The 15,989-nt window shown below is 49.8% G+C and overlaps 1 protein-coding gene across 7 annotated transcripts in view; it reads right to left on the bottom strand.

Annotated features, from left to right (window-relative positions):
• The window catches only part of NDEL1 (nudE neurodevelopment protein 1 like 1), a 31,177-nt gene extending 15,496 nt beyond the window's left edge, over positions 1 to 15,681 (bottom strand). Inside the window, exons 1-5 of one of the 7 annotated variants that reach the window (XM_054083188.1) lie at positions 15,606 to 15,681; positions 4,927 to 5,024; positions 3,374 to 3,527; positions 1,768 to 1,916; positions 578 to 714 (exon numbers count right to left, since the gene is read on the bottom strand). In XM_054083188.1, coding sequence (XP_053939163.1) covers positions 578 to 714; positions 1,768 to 1,916; positions 3,374 to 3,527; positions 4,927 to 5,012 — 526 coding nt within the window. In that variant the 5' untranslated portion in view covers positions 5,013 to 5,024; positions 15,606 to 15,681. Of the gene's footprint in view, positions 1 to 577; positions 715 to 1,767; positions 1,917 to 3,373; positions 3,528 to 4,926; positions 5,025 to 8,592; positions 8,733 to 9,378; positions 9,965 to 14,295; positions 14,451 to 15,280; positions 15,303 to 15,605 lie in introns of those variants that run through there. The other 6 variants (XM_054083191.1, XM_054083190.1, XM_054083189.1 and 3 more) reach the window with 6 other exon arrangements.
• Positions 15,682 to 15,989: the final 308 nt, after the last annotated feature.

The following is a 15,989-nucleotide window of genomic DNA, read 5'->3' as shown; positions in this document are numbered from 1 at the left end:
AGACCGACCTCACCATTAGAGAAACCAGCTTCTGCCAAGGGTTAATAAAACGCTTCCCCAGCATCCTCAGTTTGAAATACACTGGGGAATATCCTGGAACATTGTCCTGAATGTCTCTGATGCCATAGGTCTAGACTGGAGACCTTAAATAAACCAGGTGGTTTCCAAGAGGTTCAGAAGAAACGCAGAAGACAGATTTTAAGAAAGTTATTTAACCATTTATCACGCATTTCCCTGTCATTTCCTGTGGTTTTCCTTCCTATACAAGGCACAAAACTACAGTGAGTGGGAACTTCCAATGCACACTTCCTCAACTCTGTTACATCCATGGAACAGAGTATTTTTGTACTCACCTGTGTCAAAGATCCTGCACGAATCTGACATTAATTTTGCCTTATAGGAGAAAGTTTTTCCTCAGACTGATACTGGACGTGCAAAGAACAGAGAACATGCATTACGCACCCAGTTCAAGTCTCCTCATGTGAGGCTCTCGATAAACATGAGCTTTAGTTGCTACACGTCTCTATTTGCAAGCCAACACGGTTCCAAGACACAGAACTAATCACGCAAACCTTACCTCTCGCTTCATCCTTTAATCTCTGCACAGAAATGACCAACGACTCCTTGTCATCCAGTTCACTTTCTAAAAATGCATTTCTCTCAATGGCTTGGTTCAGCCTTTGTTCAAAGTCTTCCAATGAAACTATTGTTGCCCTAGAAACATAATCCAGAATATTAGGTTCTTCAGCTCAGCTAACATAAAAGTGTATTCAAAAACAGAGGAAAAAGGTGAGCAGGCTCTACATTCAAGCTAGTCATTTGAAAGCTATGGAAATGCCTCTTAGGAAGGACTAATCAAGTCCAAAGAGGCAGGGGAATTAGATGAAAAGAACATGATAGCATCTGGCTTTCAAAGATGAACCAAAGGACTGGAAAAGAGCCAGTCCAGCAGATCTAGCTCCACTTTTCCCAAGGCCTGCTCCAAAGCCATATATTTAATCAATGTCTCAGCTCAGGTGGTGCTTACTCTCCAGAGCTTCGGACAGGCAACAGCCCAGGAAACAGCAAGCAGGGATATTACCTAAGACCCAATTCATTCCAAGATTTCAGTGAGACAACTCATCTGTGTCAAAAGTTAGTCATGAGGGTAAAAGCCTTGTGGAAACAGAGCCTCAGCTCTCAGATCTTCTTGCCAAATAGCCCAAGGCTCATTCCTGGTCCCACTGAATCAACGGCAGAATTCTCATTCAGCAAAATGGAAGCATGACCTACTCCAAAACTGGGCGTTTCTAACAGCAGCCTGTTCATTTCATGAACTTAAACAGGACATATTTGCTCCCTGCAGTCATTAAGCTGTTAAACAAGGGAAGAGGAGACTCCTTTGGCCTGTTTGATTTAAAAGGGACTATGTAAAGCATTAGTTTCCTACTTCAAAAGGGCTTTAAGCTACAAGGATCTATTACCAGAGTCACCAAGCTGGTAGTATTACGAGCAGTGCGCTGGCCTGGCTTGCTGTGAGCCTGCTGCACAGCTCGTTTGTCAAAGAAACACGAAGCACTTTGATGCCTTTCTTGCTGTAATATAACTCCACCAGCTGATAGGAGGTGGACTCCAAAGGTAAACTGCACTGCTCAAAGAATCCATCATCTTGGAGTTTGTTTAGGTGTTAGTGAATGTGTGTTATTTTCCGTTTTAAGGAATCAATCTGAGCAGCAAAGAAAAGATCTAGTGAGAACTTGAAGGAAAGAAGAGGTTTGCAGCCTTCACCTCTTTGCACGCTCCAGGTCATCGTTGGCCTGCTCCAGCTCCCTCACATACTTATGGAGCTGATCCTTGATGGCACGCGTCTGGCTCAGGTCATCCTCTAACAACGACACTTGCTTGTAACTTTGCGCATACTGGTGCTCCAGTTTCTCCTGAAAGAAAGAAGCAGTGAGATAAACATCAGTTGCATACACTCAAAGTCATCAGTAGTAAAAGGAGACAAAGTAACGTACTCGCTGCAGTCTGCGATATGGGACTGCTGGTAACACAGAGCGAACACTGGAGAGTCAGAAGAAACACACTCTGAACTGGACACAGTATAAAATCACAAGCACTGCATTGTGCACAGACAGCACCACAACACAGCTGGCCACTCCGAGACTTCCCTGCATCTGTTCCCAACAGCCTGCACCAACAGCTGCTCTGAAGCCTCACACATCTAAGAAGCCAGAGAGAAATCTGACTGCACAGTCTCCACTTCGGTGCCTCTCCCTCAACAATCCCCTCGTTGTTACCAGAACTTGTCTGACATCTCCGTCGGCAAAAATGAGCCACTCAGATCTGTTACAAATCCTCCAGACCTACACGCTCATCTTCAAAAGACTGGAAGAATTCATTCCAAAACACACTTTTACCAGCTATCATGGAACACTGAGGGGCTCAGGGAAAAACTGCTGACCTTACAGAACACATACGGACCTTACACATATAGCTGGGACGCAACGTGCAAACAGCTAATCCCATAAACTTTATTTCCACTAGGTAATTTCCCAATGTTTGCCTTCACTAAAACCCAACACTACCCAAAAATTATGCTTTTCCAAGATTCTAGAAGAGGCAAGAACTTGTTAACATAAAGGCATAGAATCATAGACTAGTTTAGATTGGAAGGGACCTTTAAAGATCATCTAGTTCCAACTCCCCTGCCATGGGCAGGGACACCTTCCACTGGATCAGGTTGCTCAAAGCCCCATCCAACCTGGCCTTGAACACCTCCAGGGATGGGACAGCCACAAATTCCCCGGGCAACCTGTTTCAGTGCCTCACCACACTCATCATGAAGAAATTCCTCCTTATGTCTAGTCAAAATCTGCCCCACTCCAGTTTACAGCATCAATCAACGCAGAGCCTTATGCAATTCCTGCCTCCACAGAGGCAGCTGTTAAGAAAAGATTAGGAGATTCTCTCTGAAAGATGTGCACAGATCACCCATCTTCAGCTCTCTTTAAGGTCTCATAAAGGCAAAAGAACAAGCAGGCAAAGAAAGATGACAGCACAGTGGTCGGATGAAACACACTTGTGCTGTCCGCCCTGTTGCTATGCTGATGTTGCTTGCGTAAATAATAAAGCTACCACTTGGCAAAGCCTAGGGAATTCAAATAAAGGAACACAGACTCCATGGCAAGAGTTTCATGATGTAAGCAAGAAAAATTCCACCACAAATTTCCCTGGCAAGTTGCTGGCCTTATTTGGAGCACATGCCATACTCACATCTGGATCTTAAACAGACAACTGCTTTACTCCATTTGGATATTCAGTGACCAAGAACAGAGCAGACAAGCTAAAATGAGATCCAAGAAGCAGCAATGCTATGATAGAAAAGACTTACCTTTAATGTCTCCACTTCATACTTCAGTCTTTGGTTATCTGCTTGCAAATCTCTGTTCCTCTGCTCAGCTTGCACCAGCTGAGCTTCTAACTCAGCTTCCAATTCTCTACTTCCCTCCTGAAATTCAGCCAGCTCTTCACGAGCTTCCTGGAAGCTGTAAGGAGATTTCATCAGTCAAAAACGCAGCTTCTCCCAAGTTGAAACAAAACCCTCAGCTCTTTTAAAATAATAAGCTGAAAAAACAAGAAGTTTAAAGTACTTAAGTGCCATCTATAGATCTCTAAGGTGGGGGAAAAAAACATGGGGAAACAGAGAAATCACATTAAGCTTAGCTATAAAAGGAAATTAATCCTCTTACATCAAACTAACAGCTACATTAAATGCATGTGTGAATACAAACTTGTATCAAAGCTATTTACAGGATTCCTGGGAGTCTGACAACTACTCCATTAGATTTCGTTGCTAAGAGACCCAAGAGAGTTGATGAATTCAACAAACATTTAACCAGATTTTGGTCAAAAACTGTGAGAGAGAACAACAGTTTCTGGATCTCTGCACTACCTGGAAACTTAAGGTTCTGGAAAAGCATGACGGCTTGAATCTTAGTGTTACCAAGCACCGTGGCTGGAAGGCAGCAAACACCAACCTCTCACCACTGTGAGTTATTACATACTAAAAGTGGCCAATCCACATACCTGGCTTATTAAATTTGCATCTTCACCACACATAATTGCTTAGCTCTTAGGAAGCAGCAGAGAAAACTAGCAAGGCTTTAGGAAACAACAGATCCATTGGTGTCTACGACAGAATTTCCAAGAACAAATCCAAGAACAGCTCAGGGTTCTCCACAAGGACAAGCCCCTCCATGCAGTCACCCCGCAAAGAAGCCCCAAACCTAACAAAAAATGCAGTTTGCACCTTGGGCTTAGGAGAGGTTTAACTGGCATCACCTTGATCGCATGAGTAACACCAAGTACAAAGAACGCTTTCCAAAGAAAATAAACTTAGAGACTCCAATGTCGACCACTCCAAGCAGCACAGCATTACTCAACAACAGCCTCTCATGTTGTTTCAGGCACTAAAAAGCCCCGTGTCCCTAAAAGATGCAAACCGCTGGCACAGGCTGGACTATAAGGCACAACATGCTTCAATAAATTGCAGCAGACACCAAATCAGCCACTTCTCATACCAGTAACTCAACTACAAGGAGCTTGAGGGAACAGTAATGATATCAGGTGTACTTCTTATGATAAAACACCGAGATACTACTTAAGGCAGCACTTTAATTACGCAAAGATGCAGCTGATCGCAAAAGCACTTGCTCTTGCTCAAACATGCTCAAAATATAGCCTGGAGTTCATGGCATGGGAACGTTGTGCAACAAACACACTCAGCTCCCACACGGCTGGAAGTTTTATAACTGATTTAAAGCTGGAAACTCAAAGATTCTTTATAAAATATCTAATATTCACCTTGGTGCAGCCTTGCAGAGAAATAGATTAAACATGGTTCTGGCCACTAAGAGCCAAATCCAGCCTGCAAATCTACCTTACCTTTGTTTGTACTTCAAGGAGAGCTCTTTCCAATATGTAGTTTCCTCCTTTGGACTTGAAAAAGTTGGGATTTCTTCACTGTCCATGATCAGTACGACCTGCAGGACACAAAAATAAGAACACATTCAGGATAATCCGGCAGCCCCCCCCGAAACTGCTGCTAAGTACTGGGCTTCATCACGGCAGCCTTTCTGACACTGGCATCCAGCCTGGGCACCCACAAGCAGGATGCTAGTGATCCCTACCAAACATCATTCCACAAAGAGACCTGCTGCAACAAGCAATGTAATTTCATCCAGCTTCTGGGAGTGCTCGTGCAGCAGCCTGTAATGAGACCAGAAACACTGGCTGTGTTCTCTACCTGCCTCTGAAATGGAAGCTCATGCCACAAGCTCCCTCAGGGTTAGTCAGGATTTTAAAATCTACAGCTATCAGTTTCCGCTTTTGTTCCTAAAGCGTTCTTAAAAAGATTTCACCTCCTGTTGCTAACGCAGCAATGCACACTATAGCTTCCATTACAGCAGCAAAAGCGTGTAATGAATGAGGACAAATCCTCCAAGATCAGCTGCTAACACTGCTGTGGAGGTTAAAATTCAATTATTCAATTTACCCTCTCTGTGTTCAGTCTTGGTTAATTCCTGCTTTCATGTAAAACAGGCAAGTAACAGAAGTTATCCACAGTTTTACTCCCTCTGTCCTCTCAAACCAACACAAGAAATATCAGCCTCTCATAAAACTACATGGTCACATCACACAGCAGTGCCTCCAGCCTGGAGGTGCTCCAAGCACCAGCTTCCCACGCCACGGCAGGGGGACCATGCTTTCTGGATGAGGACATCTTTTCCTCAGCTACTTGGACTACTGAATGCCATTTGTGCTGCTGCTCAGCTATCAGCTGGTGTGAAAACACAACCCAGCATGAATTTTATAGCTGCTGCTCAGTAACGGAGCGACACTCACTCCTGGGGATGAAAGGACATGTGAGGCCTCAATACACACCAGGTCCCAGATGCGGAGGAAGATGCTGAAGTGGTGGTCACAGTCCAGCTATGCATAGCAGGGCCAAGAGAAATGTTTGGACAGGCACAGCTCCTGACCACAGCCAGGAGAAGCACCACACCACTGTTTCTGACTTCTGCCCAAGCAATCCTGCAACTCTTCTACAGGTATGCATCTGTTTTCCCCACCCCAAAGCAAGACTCGAATTCTGTTACTAACAAGAAGAAAACAGCAAAACCAACCTCTTCTCTGTTTAAAGCAGAGCTTTTAAACAACACTGGCATCAAACTCATCAGTCAGTAGCAGCTGACCTAGAAGCCCTGACTTTCACACTCTGACAGGCATCGATAGCCAACACTGTCCCTTCAGGGCTAAAATTGTCACACTGATGTGTCCCACATCTCAGTGACCCATATTTTAGACACCTAGAAGTGGGACAAAACAATCCTAGGCTTTCACCAGAGGGCAGGCAGGCTCACGTCAGAGACCAGCACTCAGCTCACAAACAAAGCGAGGCAGAACCGGCATATTTCTGACACTGCAGCTGCCAGAATCCAAGGGCACGAGATCAGCTCCATCCAGAGGGTGATAAGCTCCTCCAAACCACCCCAACCCTTGCACTGTGTTTATTTAACCTTACAGGTTTACTGCAGAAGCGAGTTTGTCATGGATCAGGTCTTCACGCTGCCCGAGAGAGCTAATGGCATTTCCTTTTCCTTACTGCCCTGTACTGAGGAAATAAACCACCCATGTGAAGCCATCGTCATTCTTCCAGCACAAATACCATCAGCCCCGTTGGTCTTCTTCAGGTAAAAACTGTTCGGGGTGTACTTGCTTCAGGAGTCGCAATCATTACCAAGGCTGCTTTATCACAACACAGGGACAAACCCTAAATCCTACGCAAAAGCGTGTTTGCAGCGGGGGCAGAGCCTACGAATCACCTCCCAGACTGTGGCAGTGTGGCCGCCGGGTGCGTTCAGGAGAGCAGACGTTGCTGTGGCTCAGGCACACGTCAGGCTGCTCCTGGACTGTGATTTGGATTGTCAGGGAGAGGAAGAGGTGAATAGCTTAGCTTGGTTACTGCTGCTGGCTGGCCATGACGTCAGTGTCACACCGAAACCGCTTCAGTAAAAGACTTCTGACCTTTCCCTGTATGGAACTTGGCTCCCCACCAGCATGCTCCCAGCGGCTTGGGTCAGCAGGAAGCACATTTTCCCCAAAATAAATGAGGCGTAGCACAGAACAGGGTCAGCTACCGCTGCTCCGAGGGAGCCGATTTCAAAAGGTAGCAGCCAGGAAGCCATCCGTCAGCAAAATCCAGGACGCATCTAGAAAAGAGTCTGTGCAAGGAAGTACCTTACATCATTTCCTAAAAGTAGCCAAGATAAGACACGTCTGGTCCCACGGCGCCTTCCTATCTGCTCGCACGGAGCACACCCTTGGAAGGAAGCATCCAAGGAAACCCTGCAAACACACCAGGCTGCCCGAGAAGTAGGACGAACTGCCTGGGACCCATAAGTACTGGCAGAACCACCAGCTGTTGATGCAGAAGGTATTTTTTTTCCGGTGGGTCAGATCTCTTGGCAGCAACTCTTCCTTCCCAAACCCACCCAGTGGGAGCAAGCTGACTTTTTCCAAGTCTCCTGTTCCTTGCCCACCCTGGTTACGTGAGTGAGAGTTCACCATCACCCATACTCTGGGTCTACCACCATGCCTAACACTCTCAGTATGGGTTGTTGATGTGACTGCACTGCATAAACACCTACCCCGGATCCTAAACCCAGCACATGAAGGTCCAACAACATCCAGATCCCAGTTTCTATACACAAATACATCACTTGCCTTCCCTCGCATGCACGGGCGACAAGAGAGAGAAATAGGAACACATGCACACAGTGGTTCAGGGTCAGTCTGAGAGCAGGGAGGTGCAGACCAAGCCCACCACCAGCATGCACGTGGCCGTGAGTAAATCCCGTCACTTCTGCCGACCTTTGCCCGTTCCCTCCATTTACAACCCAAACACATGAGCCTACCCAAGCACATGGATACTCCCAGCAGAGAGCAGCTCCTAGGCACTATCAGAACACATCCAGACAACTTCAAACATCTCATGTGTGGGAGAACAGATGCCCACGGAATACCAAAAGTTTAACAAAAACTGCTTTGCTTCAGCCTGTTGCCAGTTGTCTCGGCTCGGGGCATTATGTGAGGAGCTGAGAACCAGCACGGCAAACCCTTCCTATTGACGGGCTTCTTTGCATACGTGGCACTTGCAGAATCCAGCCTTTGACAAACAACACAGAGGCTTTCAGGATACAGACAAGACAATGCAGCAGCGTCTTCTAGGGAAATGAGAGCAGGCTTATGCTGCTGCCCACTCGGAATTCATTACAACACAGCTCAGCATTCACGCTGCGCCCTGGGAAAAAAAATCAGCAACGCAGGCATAACTCCAGGATCTGAAGCAGCTCTCCAACAAGAACTAAGTTCAAAATGCGGTAGCTCCTTTCAAGCCCCCCCCTTACGCAGTCAGCAGGACAGAGCAACTCTACACTTAAAATGGAACAGCTTTTCCATGCTGCGACCACTCTAAAACCTGCAGTTTGTAGGTTAAGAACTTCTTTAAATGCAGGGAGGGGGTTGTACAGTACAAATTTGGTTTCCCACCTCCAGAAGCATCCTTACAAGTGAGATGCTCAGCATCCTCTGGATACTACACAAGCCAAAAGCTGAATCCAACAAGTAGCAGAAGTCACTACACAAGCAGACAGTTTTTTTCAAGTAGCTTAAAGAATCTTCCCTTTAAGGACAAACTGAAATCTTCCTGCAGCCACCTTTTAGCTTAAGTCATGAAAACACAAACACAGCTGGAGGTGAAACACAGTACCTTAAAAAAGCTTCTCGGGTTCTCCATGTGATGGGAGGCTGCTGCTATGGTTTGGATCAAATATCAGATCAAAACACTCAGCTTGAAATATTACACGATGCTTCCACTGTTACCTACCCCTTCCCACAGTCAGGAATCCACTCCTCCCCACTCTCAAAGCCAACTCAATTCCCTGATGCATCTCGGTGAGGATGAGCTGTAGAAGCACATCCAGAATTTTTCTGGGTACTGCTGGGAGGCAGCGCGATCCACCCCAAGCGGTACCCGCAGCATCTCAAACGGATGGAGAAACCGTTCCTCACGATTTTAATCACCCCACATTCTCCCATTTAAAACCAGCTTATAAATATTTGCCATATAAAGTGAATGAACATTACTTAATATTCATGAACAGCCAGGTTTTTTGCGTGCAGGCCACCAGCTGTCTTCCTCACAATCCTGTTTGCCCAGTATTTTCAGACACCAAACATGAAGAATTAAAGCAGAGGCAAAGCAAGGCCAGACAAACAAAACAAACAACAGTCCCCCATTCATGCTTTTCTGCTCCACCACCACACGCAACTGACCTTCGGAATTAAACAAGTAACCACCTAAAATAGGACTTGATAAAGGAATTCTGCCAAGCTCACATCTGGCCTTCAGTTCTCAAGATAACAGTCCATTCTGGCTATCAGAGTCCCCAGAGCTGCCAAGCGCCACGGAGCTGCCGCAGTCATCCCGTCTTGCAGGGAATGACTCTGCCGTTGAGCGTTGGCACCGTCTGTGGAGAGCAGGAAGCACTGTCAGCAACCAGGCCTTCTTCCTCTTTCCATTTTACGCTGATTCACACACAGAAAAGCAGAAGAAATCTTGTTTGCACCACTCTTCACCTCCTCCAAACATGAGAGTCAACAGGTAATCCCTGAAACCCCTGAAGCTCTGGATGTTTCCCCCAAACCCAATCAGGATTCAAAGCAAAGGAACCTGAGCACTCCAGTCACAAATCAAAGCAAATTTGCCCTGCCTTTCACTTATTAGAGTATGGAAAACAAACAAACAAAAGCCATGGATTAGATTTCACCAATCAATTTGTGCTTGTTTTTCTCATCTTGAAATAAGAGCTTGAGGCACTTTCATACGCGTCTTGGAAGGCTGCCTGCATCCATCACTGCTTTGGAAAGCAAACCTCTGTCTTTTCCTGCACTACTATTTTTGAACTGAATGTTCCCTGGTGAACCACAACAAATAACTCCTTGCCTCTTCCAACAGCAGCACATGAGCTTTTAGGAAAAGAAGAGTCACCAAGCACAGCGTCAGCAAAACACTCCGTCCTCTGCTGTCATAACAAATCCTGCCTTTATAATTTGGACAGCACAGGAGGCAGAAGATAACCAATCCTACCCGCAGGAATTCTGTGCCAGTCGGACTAAAAGCCTTTAAGATAACCAAATACCATACAGTAAAGCCTTCTTATCTCCACAGCCTCATGTGGAATTCGTCTTATCAATCAAATAACACAGGTATGCTTTACAGCACATGGGCAAGACTCACCCAGCCTGTGAGTATAGGATATCTGGGGGGGGAAACCTTGATGAGTTCACCAGCACCGGGATGCAGTCCTTCAAAACCAGAATAAAGGTACTGATGCAAGAAGCCTCTTTTCAAAAATCAAGTTACTACTACCACAGGCATCAGCTTTCAGTATTAAAAAGCATTTATCATAGAATCACAGAATGGTTTGGGTTGGAAGGCACCTCAAAGCCCATCCAGTTCCACCCCTTGCCATGGGTAGGAACACCTCCCACTGGATCAGGTTGCTCCAGGCCCCATCTAGACAGGCCCTGAACCCCTCCAGGGATGGGGCAGTCGCCACTACTCTGGGCAACCTGGGCCAGGGCCTCCTCACTCTGACAAGGAAACATTTCTTCCTAAAATCTCATCTCAATCTCCCTTCTTTCAGCTCAAAACCATTCCCCTTGTCCTGTCCCTGCACTGTCTGAACAAGAGACCCTCCCCAGCTTTCCTGGAGCCCCTTTCAGTACCCCTTTAAAAACACGGGAAGTCTAAGGCATCCAGCCTCTATCTGTTTTCAAGTAACACCACTGAAGAGCCTTAAAAAGCAGAATCTGAAGAGGCGGATGCTCCTGATGCAGGTTCAGTATCCACAGAGATGAAAGAGAGGCCCCGGAGATGTACATGTCCCAGAACAATCCTGACCAGGAGAACAATTTGCTTCCAGCTTCATACCTGGGAACCCTAGAGGAATGAATCCATACAGAGCAGAAAGGTCGGGGGTAAGCAGCAAATTGAGAAAGAAATTAAGGCTTTGGAAATGACCTGCTTCTCCCTGTGTCAGCCTCTGCTCTCTGGAAAACCACCTCTTTGGGAAGTCAGTGAGATATGATGTGCATCAAGAGCACGGATTCTGATTGCGCAGCAGAGACTGAGCGCTGGCACAAGCTGCCGCGTGCCTGTACACCTTCTCACCACCTTGGAAGGTCACCCACCCAACCTGCACCTTCTCCAATTCATAGTTGCCTGCTTTCTCTTTAAACCCCGAAAAACTACAGGGCATCTTACCCAGGAGGAATGCATTTATCTGAGAGCTTACAACACACGCAGCAAGAAGCTTGCGACAAATGACAGCACACAGGTCCCTCGGGCCTCCCTATTAGCTCAGCAATTAATACCATTCGGATGACGACATTCCCTGGAAAGGCGGTGGTCAGAGTGGAGGTGGACACTGCAGAATGACAAGCGAGCAAGAAACTTAAAAGGGGAAGCCCGCAGCCCAGGTTTCTTTCAAGAGGAATGAATTCTGTGGCTTTTATATCTCTAAGTTCTCTGAAGTGCCACGGAGGGGACAATGGCTTTGAATACAACCCAAAAGCTCATCACAGGCCAGCCACCAACAGAGAGGGCTTTGGGTCTCTTTGGTAAGCACTTAACAAGATCAGGGTTAAAAATAAATACCCAAACTCTACATTGATGAGGAGGGAAAAGCAGTGCAATCTGCTCCTGAGCTGTATCAACAGATGCCTCGAGGGATGCAGTCGCAGCAGGAAAAAACACGCTCCGATGGGCACATCTGGCTGTGGACGAGCATGGTATAGTGGTGAAAACAGTTTGCCTGAACACACTTCACAGTTTACTTGACTATGTTTGTGACGACACGAACGCCAAGGACTGTAAAACCACTGTTTCCTTCCTGTAGTCTGACTTGCCCTGCTTCTCAAAAATAACTGCAATTGGCCGAGAGAATAAATAGTTCTTGGCTGCTATGCTCTTTGCTAGTTTGCTCCTAGACATGCTTCCAGTGAGGAGACTCCTTGTGGCACCAAGGTCACAGATACCATCAGTCTTGTGTTTTCTCTCTACTTTTTTTCATCTCCTTTCTCTTTCCTTCACCATCAAATAAGGAATTATCTCACATGCCTGCAACCTCTAAAGAGTCACGAAAAAACACTGGGCTTGATCCCAAGGAACGGGGGAACGAAATTAAATCCCTGTGCCTCGGAGCTCATACCTTCACCTCTGTACCTCTCAGTGACACGCAGGATCAAATCATCCCCTCCAGATCTCCCAATGACACACGGGATCAAATCGTCCCCTCCAGATCTCCCAGTGACATGCAGGATCAAACCACCACATGTGCACACTGAAAGGAGAATGCCTGGGCTCTCCCTCCCCGTACACAACACAAACAGACCATCCAGCCAGGTCTGGGTCTAAAAGCAACACACAGGATCTCTTCCAGGGCAGACTTAACCCTGTTAATCAAACAAACGCACTGCTGACGCACACCTATCACATCCTGCACAATCGCAGGCACTATCAACCCAGCCTGCTTATGCAGTCACATGGCTGACACGTCAGATTTAAATATAAATAAATAAGTATAAAAGACTCCTTCTCACTTTTCTGCCCCTGGAAAGCTCTTTCCTCTTAGTTATTAATACCTGTACCAAACCCCTGACCTTGAGAAGGCCACCTGCCCTCTGTGGTGCCCAGGAATTGTTTCTGGAAAAAGAACTCTTCTGTGGTTTTGTATATTTAACCACCTCTTAAGGTAATAAATGCCAGGGGCCTTCAAAAGTGCCCTCTGCCTCTTCTCTGCACTCCTGAGCAAGTCAAGAGAGTCTGAGAGGGAACAGAGAAGACCTGAGTCACTGAGTACTCCCAGTACCAACCGGTCAAGAGTGACAAGGCCGAGCTGTGGGTGGGTGAGGATGGTTCTCCTTCCTAGGAAGGGGAGGGATGTGTTAACTGAAAGTCACTTAACTGGAAGCCTAACTCCAGTAACATATTTCCTCTTTACACCCTTTACAGCATGTCTGCTGCAATTTGGGTCAAACTCATCAAACTGGGAGCACGAGGCGGGGACTGGTCAAGTTTGTTCATGTTTGTACAAAATACAGCGAGATTCGCAAAGCTGAGAGTGAGGCGATAAAAACCTCTGGGAAAAACCCTCAAAGAACTACGGAAAAATATTCCATAGAGATGTACCCCAGGCATCTATCAACCAAGTATTTCATGAGAACAGAGGCAAATCCTGTCTAAGTCCAGCTTCCTGTCAGTGAGTGGGGATGGATGATACAGAAATAAATGATTCTATGACAGAAAAATAAGCACCTTATGGGACAAAGGTGCCTACGGCGGAGGGACAGGGACTGTCAGGGAGGTGGGCAGGTGACCCAGCTCAGCCCACTGCCTGGGACGCCCCTCTGCATCACACAATAGTTTGTGTTGGAAGGGACCCATCCAGTTCCAATCCTCCTGCCATGGTCAGGAATACCTCCCACTGGATCAGGGAGCTCCAAACCCCATCCAGCCTCGCCTTGAACACCTCTAGGGATGGGGCAGCCACCACTTCTCTGGGCAACCTGAGCCAGGGACTCCCCACCCTCACAGGAAAACATTTCTTCCTCATGTCCAATCTAAATCTTCCACCTTCCAATTTAAAGCCATTCCCCTCATCCTATCGCTCCATGCCCTTGTGAAAAGTCCCTCCTCAGGGACTTTCAACCTGAAGCCCTTTTCAGCACTGTACGGTTTCCCCTTCTGAACAACCCCAACTCCCAGCCTGTTCTCATAACAGAGTTTCTCCAGCTCTCGGATCACCCCCCTGGCCTCCTCCGGACCCACTTCAACAGTTCCACACCCTTCTTACGCTGGTGACTCCAGCACTGGATGTAGGGCTTCTGGTGGGGTCTCAGGATTGGAGCAGAGGGGCAGGATCCCCCACTGCCCTGCTGGCCCCGCTGCTCTGGGTGCAGCCCGGGACACGGTTGGGTTCTGGGTTGCAGCCCCAAGCCCTCGGCACCCTCTGAACTGGGGGCAGGGCAGGAGCTGCGAGCGCATCGCCCGCCCTGGGAAGGCACCCTGCCAGGGCTGAGGGGTCTGGTGTGGGCTTCGTGCACCCAATCCTGCTGTTTCACCCCGACACTCGCTACCTCCCACAGGCCCAGAGCCTAGCTGCTCGCCTCTTGCTCAACCCGGAGTACCTGAGTGCAGGGCAACGCTCCCGCACCGGCACCAGCTCCGGGGGGCTCCGGTTCAGCTCAAGAGGGATCACCGGTTCCACAGGGCACCGGTTCCAAGGGCAGCACCGGCTGGGGTGGAGGTCAGGGAAACCAGTTCCAGAGGGCACTGGTTCAAAGGGGAGCACCTGTTCCAAGAAGGGGATACCGGTTCCGGAGGAGTGAGGGGGTCCCGGTTCCAGGAGGGTGAGGGGGTACACGTTCCAGAGGGCAGTGGTTCAAGGGGAGACGGGCACTGGTCCCAAGGGGACGGCACCGGTTCCAGAAGGCACCGATTCTGGGGGAAGAAGGGGGGACCGGTTCCAAGAGGCACCGGCTCAGGGAGGGGGGGGCAGGGAACGGGTTCCAGCGGGGGTACCGGTTCAGGGGGGTGGGTGGGATGGGCACTGGTTCCAAGGGGAGGGGACCGGTTCGGGGAGGGCAGAGTTGGGGCACCGGTACCAGGGAAGGGAGACTGATTCAGGGCGCGGGTACCTGTTCCAGGGAGCACCGTTTCGGGGTGGGGGGAGGGAGAGGACCGGTTCCAAGAGGCACCGGTTCCGGGGGGAGGGGCGGGCACCGGTTCCAGGGAGGGGGTACCGACTCGGAGTAGAGGCACCGGTTCCAGGGGGTACAGGTTCGGAGGGGGGGAGGACGACGACACCGGTTCCAAGAAGCACCGGTTCCGGAGGGGGGTGGACACCGGTCCGAGGTGGGGGGCAACTGTTCCAGTAGCGGTACCGGTGCCAGGGGAGCGAGGCGGTACGAGTTCCAGTTCGGGGAGGGCGGGGGGGGGGCGACGGGGACGGGACACGGACACACCACAACGACACCGATTCCAGAGGGCACCGGTTCGGGCGGGGGATGGGGGTGGAGGCGGAGACCGCTTCCGGGGGGAAAGCACCGGTTCGAGGTGTGGGACACCGGTTCCAGGGGGAGGAGGGGGCAACCGGTTCCAGGGGGTTGGTACCGATTCGGGATGGAGGCCCCGGTTCCGCGGGTACCGCTGGGCCCCGGTTCGCACAGGGCGGCGGCCGGCAGGCGGGGCGCGGGGACGGGCGGTGGCAACGGCCAATGGGGACGGCGGGGCAGCGGCCGCGGCCAACGGCGCCGCGCCGGGGGCGGGCCCTGCCCCGTTGTCAGCTCGCGGCCAATGGGCGCAGCCGCGAGGGGCTCGAAGCGGCCAGCAGCGGAGCCTCCGCTCCGGCGGCCGCTCCCCCCTTTTCTCGTCCTCCCCCACTCCCCGGGGCCGGGATGCGAGACCGCGGGCCCGAGCCGCCGCCGCCGCCACTCACCGGGGCGCATCCCGTGTCGCTGCCGCAGCGCCGCGCTGAGATCCGGGCATCCAGGGGCGGGGCCTGAGAGGGGGCGTGGCTTTGTGAGGGGCGGTGTGTGGGGGCGGGGCTGAAAGGGGGCGGGGGCCTCCCTTGGCTGCAGGGCGGGGGCTGCGAGAGGGGCGAGGCCCCAGCGGGAGGGGCGTGGCCTGAGCGAGGGGGCGTGGCCTGAGCGATGGGCGGGGTCTCATAGGCTGCGGGGATGGAGGGGCGAGGAGCGGAACCTCGGGGAGGGGCGGGCGGGCAGAGGGGCGGGGCGTCCCCGCCTAAGGGGGGAAGTCTGAATGAGGGGGCGGGGCCGTGGTCTCCTAAGGGGGCGTGTCCTTGGTGAGGGGGCGTGGCCTC

The sequence above is a fragment of the Cuculus canorus genome, chromosome 18 (assembly GCF_017976375.1).
Source record: "Cuculus canorus isolate bCucCan1 chromosome 18, bCucCan1.pri, whole genome shotgun sequence".
In the NCBI taxonomy this organism is placed as follows: Eukaryota; Metazoa; Chordata; class Aves; order Cuculiformes; family Cuculidae; genus Cuculus; species Cuculus canorus.
The sequence above is the reverse complement of the archived record's forward strand: the minus strand, read 5'-3'. Positions and strand labels throughout refer to the sequence as shown.